Here is a 13,346-nt window from a genome sequence, read left to right on the forward strand (position 1 = left end):
TATTTAAATTTTTGATCTATTAACAAAAGTGTATAATATGAGATAAGAAATACAATTTTTTCCATGTAAATAACCAGTTGCCCTAATACTACTTGTTGGATGGTTCATCTTCATTGATTTGTGATGTCACTTTTATCATTTCTACACACGTGTGTGTATATCACCTAACACTCACTTTTTTATTACATGTTTTCTGGTTTTGTTTGTTTTTTTATATTTTATATTTGTTTGTTTTGTATCCTTTTATCTTTGATTGAATTTCTGTAGATTTATACTAAGTATTGATAGCTAGTAGAGAAGTTCTCTTTTGTTCTTCAGAATTGCTTAACTATTCTTGGCTTTTTGTTTTTCTGTATTAATTTTAGGATCAGCTTCTAAAGTTTCATAAAAAGCCCTTTTATTGGATTTTTATTGGAATTGTGTATTACAGATTAATTTGAGAATTGCTATATTTGTAAATTGAGCCTTACCATCCATGAAAATAGGATATTGTTCCTTTCACTTAGGTCTCCTCTTATGATGTTTAATACAGGTTTTCAATTTTCATTTTCTCTATAAATCTCTTGTATATCTTTTCTTCTTTAGACTTTTTAGTTTTTGTTACTGTTACAAATGGGAGCGTTTTTTAAATTGAAATTTTTAATTGGTTTGCTGGTAGATAGCAACACTAATTTTTGAACTAGAACCTTATATCTTCAATGTAATAATTTGTCATAAAATATTACAAGTATGATACTGATTTTTAAAATAAGTTCTACTTTTCAATTACAGTTGGCATATAGTATTATATTAGTTTCAGATATACCACATACTGATTAGATATTTCTATAACTTATGAAGAGGTCAACCACTCAATAAATCTAGTACCCATCTGACTTCATGACTATTACAGTATTATCGACTATATTCCCTACGCTATACTTCACATCCCTATGACTGTTTTGTACCTACCAATTTGTACTTCTTAATCCTTTGCCCTTTTTTACCCATCCCTCCAACCTCCATCCCATCTGGCAACCATCAAAATGCTCTCTGTATCTATGAGTTTGTTTCTGTTTTGTTTATTTGTTCTTTAGATTCCACATATAAGTGAAATCAGATGGCATTTGTCTTTCTCTGTCTGACTTACTCCACTCAGCACAACACCCTCCAGGTCCATCCATGTTGTTGCAGATGGCAAGACTTCATTCTTTTTATGGCTGAGTAATATTCCATTGTATGTATGTATCACTTCTTTTTTATCTGTTCATCTATCAATGGATACTTAGGTTGCCTCATACCTTGGCTGTTGTAAATAATGCTGCAGTGAACATATGGATGCTATATATGTCTTTTCGAATTCATGTTTTGGATTTCTTTGGATAAATACCCAGACGTGTAATTATTGGATCCTTCTTTGTCTCTTCTTACAGCCTTTGTTTTAAAGTCATTTTGTCTAGTATAAGTATTGGTACCCCAGCTTTTTCTTTCTCCCATTTTCATGATGTATCTTTTTCCATCCCTTTACTTTCAGTCTGTGTGTCTTTCAATCTGAAGAGAGTCTCTTGTAGGCAGCATATGTAAGATTCTTATTTTCTTATCCATCCAGACACTCTGTGTCTTTTGATTGGAACATTTAATCCATTTACATTTAAAGTGATTGTTGATAAATATGTAGTTATTGCCATTTTATTATTTATATTTTTGATCTTCTTTTCTCCTTATTCTTATCCTGTTTCCCCGAAAATAAGACCTAGCTGGACAGTCAGCTTTAATGTGTCTTTTGGAGCAAAATTAATATAAGACCTAGTCTTATATTACTTAACCCGAGTCTTATAGTAAAATAACACCAGGTCTTATATTCATTTTTGCTCCAAAAGACTCATTAAAGCTGATTGTCCAGGTAGGTCTTATTTTCGGGGAAACACGGTATTAAAGAAGGTCCTTTAACATTTCTTGTAATACTGGTTTAGTGCTGATGAAATCATTTAGTTTTTTCTTGTCTGGGAAGTTCTTTATCTTTCCTTCAGTTCTAAATGGTAGCTTGGCTGGTTAGAGAGAGTAATCTTGGTTGTAGGTCTTTGCTCTTTTCATCACTTTGAATATTTTGTGCTAATCCCTTCTGGCCTTCAAAGTTTCTATTGAGGAATCAGCTGACTGTCTTATGGGAGTTCCCTTGTAGGTAATTAACTACTTTTCTCTTGCTACTTTTAAGATGTTCTTTTTTTTAACCTTTGACATTTTAATTATGATGTGTCTTGGTGTGGGCGCCTTTGGGTTCATCTTGTTTGGGACTCGCTGTGCTTCCTGGGCTTGTATGTCCATTTCCTTCTCCAGGTTAGGTAGCTTTCTGTCACTGTTTCTTCAAATAGGTTTTCAATTCTTTGTTCTCTCTTCTTCTGGAACCTCTCTGATGCAAATGTTGGTACGCTTGGTATCTATCCCAGTGGCCCCTTTAACTATCTTCATTTTTTTAAAATTTGTTTTCTTTTTGCTGTTCTGATTGGGTGTTTTCTGCTGTCTTACCTCCCAAATTGTTGATTCAGTCCTCTATTTCATCTAATCTACTGTTGATTCTCGCTAATATAGTCCTCATTTCAGTTACTGCGTTCTTCATTTCCAACTGATTCTTTTTCATATTTTCTATCTCCATTTTTATGTTTTCTATCTCTTTGTTGATGTTCTCCCTGAGATCATTGAGCATCCTTATAACCAGTGCTTTGACCTCTTCATCTGGTAGATTGCTTGTCTCCATTTTGTTTAGCTCTTTTTCTGGAGCTTTGTTTTGTTCTTTCATTCGAGACATGTTTCTTTGTCTCCTCACTTTGGCTGCCTTTCTGTGTTTGTTTTATGTATTAGGTAGAGCTGCTATGTTTCCTAATCTTGGTAGAGTGGCCTTGTGTAGCAGGTGTCCTGTGAAGCCCAGTGGCAGAGTCTCCCTAGTCACCTGAGTCAGGTGCTACAGATGTGTCCCTTGTGTGGGTTATGCATGCCCTCCTGTTGTTGTTGAGTCTTTGCTTTTGGCACGTCTGTAGGAGGGATTGTGAAAATTGGCCATGACTACAGTGGAGGGAGCTGTTATGCAGCGGCTGACCCTAAGGAGAAAGATTCAATTTAGTGGGGCTCTGGTGCCTGCTGAGTCTGCCTTTGGGTGTGTTGTTTGTGGAGGTGGTTGGGTTGTACTCTGGAGTAGTCTGAAGCTGGCCACTGGGTGTGTTGTTTTGGGGGCCTCTTAGGAGGACCTCTGTTGCAGGCCAAGGTCAGCTGCTGCCTGTGCCCTGCCTGGGGCCACTTGGTATGAGCTACAAAATGTTCTGTAGAGGGTCACCACTTGTGTTGGGCTTCGACATGCCTGGGAGAGGCAAAGCTGCAAATAGGCTGCTTAGCAAGAGGTACAGGGCACGCTGAGTCCAGATGCTGCTCGTTTGGCATTTGTGAACCTTTGAGAGATTTTAGGAAAGTCTGCAGGATGAGCCAAGACAGACTGTGTGTATGGAAAAACCACTGGCAGTGGCTTGGGTGGGCCTGCAAGTTGGGTGAGGCAGGGTATCAGGGTATCACCAGGGTTGGATGGTGTTCGCCATGTTGATGGAGTCTTGGATATGGTGCCCACCTGCGCATGCAGGCTGGGTGGAGGGAAGGTTCAACAAAGAACAGTGGCTTCTGCCAGTACTTCGATATGGGAAAAAGCTGCCCCTCCAGCCCTCACCCTGAAGCCAGACAACTCGGTTCCTCCCTGTATGTCCCTTGAGCCTTTCAAGCTGCTGCCTCAACCCTGCAGCTCAGAGCAAGTGAATTCGTCAGTGAGTAAGCCCATGCACAGGCCGTTTAAGAGGATGAGACTTCAGCAGCCCTCCATCTCACTCAGCCACAATTTCCTGTGATTTTCACAGCCAGAAGGTATGTGGACTTCTCTTCCCGGCACTGGGACCCTGGGCTGAGAAACCTGGAGAGGGGACTCAGACCCCTCACTGTTCAGGGGAACCTCTGCAGCCAAGATATCCTTCCCGATTTTTAACCACCCCACTCAGGTGTGGGACCAGCCCCGTTCCATGTCTCCACCCCTCCTACCAGTTTTGGTGTGGCTTCTTCTGTATATCCTTAGTTATAGGACTTCTGTTCAGCTAGACTTTAGGCAATTCTCAGTGGTAATTATTCTGTAGTTTAGTTGTAATTTTGATGTTGTATGATACAGATTTATGATGTCTGTTGACATCTGTTCTGTGGACTAGTACACAGCTAATTTTATCAGTTTTTTTTATATGTTCTTCAAAAGATTTTTCTCTGCTAATTTTGTGCAGGGTTTTGTATATGTCCTTTAGCTAAAGCTTGTAATTGAGCCATCTACATTTAGTCTTGCTAAATGTTTTCTACTTCATCTGGCAATTGTGTGATTGTGGATTTGTTCATTTCTTCTAGTACTCCTGTGTCTTTTGCATTACACGGTACCTCAGTTTTCTAACGTAATCTATTCCGGAAGACCATTTGAGTTCTGAAATGTTCAAAAACCGAGGCACAGTTTCCCCATAGAAAGTAATGCAAAATGGAGTAACCCGTTCCAGACCTTTAAAATCAACCCCTAAAACTGCAAGTTAGCATGAATTTTACTACCTAAGGATACCATAGATCCATAAAATTTCCTGCGTTCGTAAACCAAAATGTTCGTCAATGGAGATGTTCGAAAACCGAGGTACCACTGTACTTATATGGAGAGTGAGTTCACAATTATAGGTTCCTTGTGAATTGTTCCGTTTTTACTTTTGTGTAATTTTTTATCCCTAATAATTGTTTGCTTTAAAGTATTTTTTTCTGATATTAATAGAGCTCTGTCAGGTTTCTGTTTTTGTTTTTTATTTTTTTTTGTTTATGACTAATGTAGCAATTAAGGATGTGTTCAGCTGCAAACAAAAACTTGACTAAAGTTTCTTAAACAAATGGGGGGTATTGTTTATCAGATAACAAGGTCAGAACTAGATGTGGGTCCATCTCAGAAACCCAGGCTATTTTTATGTTTCTACCATATTTCCCCGAAAATAAGACCAGATCTTATTTTAATTTTTGCTCCAAAAGACACGTTAAGGTGTATTTTCAAGGGATGTCTTATTTTTTCATGTGCAACAATCTACATTTATTCAAATACAGTCATGACATCTTCTTCTGAAACATTGTCATAACGTACTAAATGCATCTGTGTGACTGACGATCTTAACTGGGGCTTATTTTCAGGGTAGGTCTTATTTTTGGAGAAACGTGGTATTTACCGTTCACAGTGTGGCACTTTTCATCCTCTTGTTTTCTGCCTATAAGGTTTTGTGGGATGGGATTTGCGGGGTTGTGGGGCAGAGGGGAAGAAGAGGATAATGAGAACAACCTTTATTGTATTGCATGGGACAATATCCTGTTTTATCATGTATAGAATCTTTGTCTCGTGTTTGCTATTTGCCCACATTTCATGAAAGTTCTTTAATTAGAAGATGGAATCTTTTGTTCCTACAGTAAAATGTGACAGTTGTCCTTACCAAACGAAGTCACTGGGAAGAAAATGCGTATGCAGTTGTCTCTTAGAGCCAGAAGCGGTTAAATGCTCAAGTCGCAGTAAACCAAATGTCATTAATGACTAGCAGCAAATAGTAATACACTTAGATTTCAAAGCATTCATGTAAAATAAAATAGTTAGGTTTTAGCAAGTTGAGTTTTTGCATTTAGGAATAGTTAGTATATGTAGTCTCTCAAGAGATGCTACCATCATTTTCTATAGTTTTTCAGAAGACTGATTTTTTTCCATGAAACCAGTATTTTCCATGAAACCTAACATCACCATGCATCATTTGCTGGGCATTGGTGAGGCTATCAGGTGGCGCTTCTTACCTAGAAAATGTGACTTCAAACTCCCCTATCCTTTATCTTTTCTCTGACTTGCAATACATGTGATTTCACCTCTGATGTTGCTCTGGGTCATTAGGTGTATGGGACCAATAAACAGCCTCTGTGGTTTGTATTTATGGCCTTCAATATCTATACAAGAAGGTGTCTATTTCTGTTTTGTCCCTAAATAATTAGTCATATTTAGATGGTTCTAGTGTTTCTCCGGGGAACAATATATTAATATGCCTAAAATTTGATTTGTGCTAAAAGTTAACAAAGCATTTACCTACCTATTTTATTCAGTCCTCCGTAGCTGTAAAAAGTTAAGAGTATCTGTCTAAAGAAATGGAGCCTCCAGAGCTCAAACTGTAGAAGAATGTAATTTATTGCATTCAAAGCAGGAGATTGTTTCTTTAAAAACATTAGAATAAGTGTTACTTTGAATTATTAGGTTAAAGTACACCAGCAGAGCCTGGTGCTAGAGAAAATCTTATTTGTTGAATGACTACATTCTTAGTTGGACATTTTCTTTTAGGCACTAAAACTGTTAATCCAGTGTTGAAAGCCCTTTTGTCATCATTAATCTTTGTCCAACACAATAATGTTAAACAGAAACCAGGTGTCTTTTCATTGAAGGACAGGGGGACATATTTTTCCTTTCAGTGCATGTATGTACGTTGTTTTACATTGGTCACCTGTATATTTTGTGCTGTAATCATAACATTGAAAATATGCATAACTCTTGAGAAAGATGTTTTTAGAAACTAAGTATTCCATTCCACTGTTTTTACAGATTTTTTTGTGTGACTTCATTTTTTTTTTGTGTGTGTGTGTGTGTGTGACTTCATTTTTACATTGACTGAAATTATTCTTGCTGTGCTTGAGACCCCCTTTTTTCCCCATCTTGGTCAAAAAGAGCATGTATCTTTCTGATTAATTAACCTTTACATTTGAAAAATGTACATTTCTTTATTCTCCATGCAACCATCATCCCAGTTTTCTTATGTTTTTTTTCCTCACAGATTTTCCAACTCCTAGATTATTTTAATGTTTCTCTGAGCTACTCAACTCCATCTTAAATTTGAAATCTAGTACTAGTGTAATTATGTAATCATTTCTGTTTACGAATTTGAATTGATTAAGTTAAATTTAGGTTTTGTTGTGTTTTAACTGTTCTAAAATAATCTTTCAGCCATGGAAACAAAGAAGTATTTTCCTGCCGAGGAATAAAATTGGCAGTGGATTGGTTTTTGGAAAGAGGCCACAAAGATGTTACAGTTTTTGTTCCTGCTTGGAGAAAAGAACAGTCTCGACCTGATGCTCTCATTACAGGTAAGCCGTTAGCTGTTTGTTCTTAGCTGCCATGTATACCTATGCAGGCATCTGGCACTGTCAGGTGTTTCGTTGAACAGTCTGTTAATCTGTTTCTATTTACTCAGTTGGCGTGATGGCCGCTTTGTCTTGGGTAGGACATTAAAGTTATTTTCAAGTTTAAAAAATACCTGATTGTGTTAACTAAACAGTAATCCTTGCTACATAAGCCAGTTTTTATTTTAATCTTTTTTTTTTTTTTTTTTTTTTTTTTTTTTTTTTTTAAGGAGAGTGGCTCACAGTGGCCCATGGGGGATCTAACCAGCAACCTTGGTGTTATTAGCACCACGCTGTAACCAACTGAGCTAACCGGCCACCCCTTCCAGTTTGTATTTTTAATTTGGAAACTTTTTACCTAAAATTTTGTAGATTTATGACTTTTGGAGACATGCTGGGAGTCAGGAGACCTAGATTCAAAATCAGACTTTGCCATTAACTAGCCATAGGACTTTGAGCAACACATCGAACCTCTTTGGACCCCAATTTTCTCATCTGCTGTAAGAAATTAGACAAGATGACAAGGAAATTAGTGACTGCAGAACAGAAAGGATTTGTGAGACTCAGGATATGCTGTCTGGTGTCAAGTAGAAGGAAATCACTTGATCCCAATGAAGTATCTGTATTTTGCACTACTTTGTAATTTCTGAATGTATTAGTTTCAGGCAAAGATGTCCTTTGTAAGTGTTAATTATTATTGCTTAACATTTTGCTTAAGAGACTGTCTATCAACATCCAACCATTCTCAACCCTCTCTCTACTTCCAACATTAACAAAAATTGAGGAACGTGTGTGAAGAAAATTATAACAATTCAAATCAAAAACAAATGGAGAGACCACCTACAATGATAGAAGATTATTTTAAGACTATTTTTATCTATAATCATGAAATCATTATTAAACTAGCATAAAAATAGATAGGCAAGTTATGGTGGGGTCCAGAGCCATGGAATCAGACCCTAGCCTACCTATGTAAACTGTGAGGTGGGAGAGGTAGGCATAACTCAGCCGTAGTTCAAGACATTGAGTAACTCTTTGGAATCCTTATCTTACACCATGTAACAGTAAATTACAGATGGTTGAAGAATTGTCAAATATTAAACTGTTAGAGACTATACTCTTTGAATGGCTGGGAAAGGCCTATCTAAATTTAATTTGTTTTTAGAAGAAATTATGAAGGAAGATAAGTTTAATTGCATCAAAATTTAAACTTCTGTATTTGGAGAAACTTAAAAAATGAGAAATATTTTTATTTACCTAAGGAAAAAAATACAACAAATAAACAAAGAATGCATGTCCTTAACATAAGAAGAGGTCATGTACATTGATAAAACAAAGATCTCCAGTACAGAAATGGTAACATGGTAGCAACAGACCACTCACTATCAACATCTATTCAACCTCATTAGTAATTAAAGAAATGTAAATTTAAACAAGTGTTATTTTCACCCATCAAATTAGCAGAGATTAAAAAACTGATAATTCTCTATGTCCCAGGGAATTACTCCTAGTGTTGTAAACATCACAACCTCTTTGGAAAAGTTTGGTCTTAAATGTTAATACTCTTGGATCTCCTCCTTCCCCTTCTAGGAGTAATTGCCTAGAAAATAAGCAGAGGTACAGGCAAAGATTTATGACCACAAAGACATTCAGTGCAATATTACTTATAATAGGGAAAAAAACGGAAGCAAACTATATACATTCTTAACTATACATTCTTTAAAAGAATGGTTCAATAAATTATTACATATTGATATGATAGAATATGTATTAGAATATTTAGGCAGAATTTTTAATGATCTGAGGAAGTGCTTTTATACATAAAAGGCAAGTTTTATATGTATATACATACATAAATCAACAATGGAAAGAAAAAATACACAGAAAATGACTAGAAGGAAATATGCCAAAATATTAACAGTAATTGCCTCTGGGTCATGGCTTTATGAGGTGTTATCTCTCTTATCTTACACCATATAACAGTAAATTCCATCTGGAATTTATTACCTCTTAGCACTTTTCCTTACTTTTTTACTTTGATATAGGGAACTTACAATGCTTTAATAATCAGGGAGAAAAAAAAACTGAAAAAGAAAAAACAATATTTAAACATGTAAATGACTGAAAATATTGTTGCGCACAAAAGGAATATGAGATCAAGAGGAAGGGAAAATGGTAATACACAGTGTGGGACGTAGCTAAGTTTAATTTTTAAAATACCAGCATGCCAAGTATCTGGGGACAACCACTGTCAGACATTGTCAGGTGTTTTCTCCCCAGAATAATAATACTCTTGATTAAAACACTCAACCAGATAATACCTGGTAAATTGAATAGTCGAATATTTTTTCACTGTACCCAAAAAGAAACTTGATAAGAAGTATTTTAAAGTTCTTAGATGCAGGTTCAAACTAGTGCTTTTGCCAGTCTTCCATTGATTTAACAAATATTTAAGAAGCACATACTGAGCTATGTGTCAGGTACTGTGCTAGGAACTAGAGATTCCGTTAACTTACTATAATAGCTATACTGAACCCATATTTATTTAAGTTAGGATTCTTTATCCTAACTAGTTGTCATCTAATTAGTTATCACTAATTATCCCAGTTGGTGTCCTTTTTTCCTCATTAGATATTAAAGACTGCAAATTAAGCAAGGTGATGCTGAATGGTAGGCCACCACACTTGTTCCTCCAATCACTTGCGTAAGGATCCAGGCATATTATATATGAGTAAACACTCCCACAAAAAAAGTACCAGGGATTATTTATGAGCACATACAGTAAATAAACTGGAAGACTCAGAATGTACATTGAGTAGCTCGTGTATTAATTCCACAGACATTTATTGATTATATACTGACGTGCAGAGTGTGATAGATACAAAGATAAAAGAATCATGGCTCCTGCCCTCAAAATGTTTATCAGGGCAACACGCAAAATAATGGCATGATCACAAATCCTACAGTTGAGATTGGGCTTTTGATTTTGTATTAGTTTTCTGTGACTTTTAAAAGAGATCAACAATTACATAGATTTAGTTAACAAAATTAAATTGAAGAACACAGTGTTTCTTGAGAGCTTTCCAGGCACTGTGCTAGGTGCTTTTATACGTAATAACTCATTGGCTACTCACAGCCTATCAACTGTATCTGAGGGACTGAAGAAACAGGTTCAGTAAGACTGACTGCTGTGTCTAAAAAGTAGCAGAACCTGAGATTTATCCATGATTTGTTGGTTTTAAGATCCACATTTCTTCCACTTCTCTGCTGTTTTTCTAAACCCAAGTTCTGGTTTTAATGAAGTCATTTATCAGGAACATCATGAAATCTGTGTGCCAGTATTAGAGCTATTATAGTTGACCCATATCGCTGTTCCATTCCCTCTTCCCTCATACCCTGCTCATACTTCTCTGTTGTGGCAGTTACAACCTTTGCTTACCTAGTTCACGTTTATCCAGTCCAGTACCTGAGACTTCCTTGAGGACAGGTCTTTCTTAATCTCAGTGGCTATTGACACTTAGCATAGTACACACCGTAGGGTAGGCATGTAGTAATTGTCCGCTGAACAGATAGAGTTTTAAAAAATTAGTAACTCTAGTTAATAAGCATTGAGAAGTACTATGCCCTTTTTTTTTTTTTTTTTTTAATGATGGCATCTGTCAGCTTATATCTGGCACTCTGTGCCAGAATTTACAATGGTGGGAAGACAGGGAGTGGAAGAGCAAAGGTAGGAAGAAGGGATGGTTGAGAGAGAATTGTTATTATTAATCAAAATATGAAGTCTAGCGCCTTTTTTTCTAAACCACTTAAGTCAGTAGAGTTACAGAGTGGAGTACGAGTGTGCCAACCAAGACACAGTGAGCATTCCTCTACCTATCCTTTTCCTATCTATGGCTGCTTTCCCCACACAATCCCTTCTAATCTTTTATCCCCTCAATCTAACCCCCCCCCCCAGGAATGCTGGCACTGGTCACCATAGGTTTCCTAGGAAAGGACACAGCCCACAACAGCCATGTACACAACGGCAGTTCTGATTTCACCGCCTGCTTTCTCTGTGAAACGCTGCATTTTAAGATTCTACCCTTTGCTGTTTCAACCTTCTACTATTTTCTTCTCAAACTCTCCCACCATCACATCCACTAATCAGAAAAGCAGAACTATAAAATAAACCTGGGGCAGGGAGAATCTGTCGCCCACACCGGCATCCACACACCTGTCATGTTAGAAGGGCATCGGTGCTGGGATTGGGTAAGAAGCTGTGTTCACAGTGGTAGTGCTGATGGCTCCAGCTCAAGCAAAACCTTTATGGAATGCAAGTCAGCAGTTGCTTAGTCAGGTTTAAGTTTTATGCTTTTAAAATTTTAAACTTTAAAGTTTTTGAAGTTTTAAATTTTTTATGTTTTTTAAAGTTCCCTTTTTGGGGACTATTTTAAAGCCTTTATTATTGAGCATCCTGCAGGAAAAATATTGGGAGTTACAAATTTGCTATATCTACAAACTGTAAGGCATAATCCCTAATGAAATGATTACATGTATCCAGTTTATCTTATAAAAGCTCACATCATTGTGTGAAAGTTGCTGTATGTGTTATGTGTGTATTTGTTCCTGAAATTCTACCCTGCAGATCAAGAAATTCTTCGTAAATTAGAGAAGGAGAAAATCCTGGTGTTCACACCGTCCCGGCGAGTCCAGGGGAGGCGAGTGGTGTGCTATGATGACCGGTTCATCGTGAAGCTGGCTTTCGAGTCAGATGGTATAATTGTGTCCAATGATAACTACAGGGATTTGGCTAATGAAAAACCAGAATGGAAGAAGTTCATAGATGAGCGATTATTAATGTATTCATTTGTCAATGACAAGTAAGTAAAACCCAACAACTGATTTCCCCACTAATCTTCAGTGGGAATCAGAAAAACTGCAGTCGTGCTCAGAAGGCCCCATGTGAGTGACAGGCTCCTACCCCTTCCTATTGGTCACTCATAGAGCAAGTCTCTAAGACTGTCTGGGTAACCTGTAATGACTGACAGAGGGAGACTTTCTGCTTCAGAGAATGCAGATTTTTAACATACCGACCGCCAGCATACTGCCTTTAAAAATCTACTTAGAGCGTTGATAGTTTACTTAAATATATTTTAAATATATGATATTTTAAAATGTTATACCAATGTAAGACTAGTTACGATTAAGTTGATAAATGGACAAATGACATGAACAAGCACGTTTCCTAAGAAATAAGTGTATTTACAAATACATGGAAAAAATTCACCTGCTGATAATCAAAATTCAGACTAACTACAAAGTATATATTTTCACCCATTTGATTCATAAAAATATTTTTACACATGCCTTATGCTGTTAAAGATGTAATAAAACTAATATACAGTTTAGCAAGGTTTAGCAGAAGTCCTGAAAATATGTATACCCTCTCAAGCCAATAATCTCATTTCTTGGAATATATAATAAGGGAAAAAGAAAGACCAGATATGTTTATTTCTCTATTACTTATAATTGCAAGACTCTAAAGACAAGTAAAGGTACAATAGAGAAATCAATTCAATTGCAGTACATCTCCTAGTGGAACATTATTCAGCTGTTCAGAATTAGGATTATGAAAAGCTATTAAGAAACATGGAAAATGTGTTTAAAAGATAAAGCATAAAATTTGTGTTTGTAAAATGGTGTATGCATACAGAAAAATGACTAAAATGCAACACATAAGTAGAAAATAGTTGTATTAATATTGTAGGATTGAGTGACTGTCTTCTATTTTTAAACTTTTAATGTTGCACATTGCTGTTGTTGTTGTTTAAATATTTTATTGGGGAAGGGGAACAGGACTTTATTGGGGAACAGTGTGTACTTCCAGGACTTTTTCCAAGTCAAGTTGTTGCCCTTTAAATCTTAGTTATGGAGGACACAGCTCAGCTCCAGGTCCAGTTGCCATTGTTAGTTGCAAGAGGCACAGCCCACCATCTCTTGCGGGAGTCGAACCGGCAACTTTGTGGTTGAGAGGACGTGCTCCAACCAGCAGCCATCCGGGAGCTCAGCGGCAGCTCACCACAAGGTGCCGTGTTCAATCTTAGTTGCAGGGGGTGCTGCCCACCATCCCTTGTGGGACTTGACGAATCGAACCG

The 13,346-nt window shown here is 36.8% G+C and overlaps 1 protein-coding gene across 3 annotated transcripts in view; it reads left to right on the forward strand.

Annotated features, from left to right (window-relative positions):
- The window catches only part of ZC3H12C (zinc finger CCCH-type containing 12C), a gene marked incomplete at its 5' end in the record, with an annotated part of 62,174 nt that overhangs the window by 44,811 nt on the left and 4,017 nt on the right, over positions 1-13,346 (forward strand). For all 3 annotated transcript variants that reach the window (XM_081063303.1, XM_081063304.1, XM_081063305.1), the window contains 2 exons: positions 7,037-7,176; positions 11,837-12,071. In XM_081063303.1, the coding sequence (XP_080919429.1) occupies positions 7,037-7,176; positions 11,837-12,071 (375 nt within the window). The remainder of the gene's footprint in view (positions 1-7,036; positions 7,177-11,836; positions 12,072-13,346) is intronic.

This window comes from Rhinolophus hipposideros (assembly GCF_964194185.1).
Source record: "Rhinolophus hipposideros genome assembly, chromosome: 10".
Lineage (NCBI taxonomy): Eukaryota > Metazoa > Chordata > Mammalia > Chiroptera > Rhinolophidae > Rhinolophus > Rhinolophus hipposideros.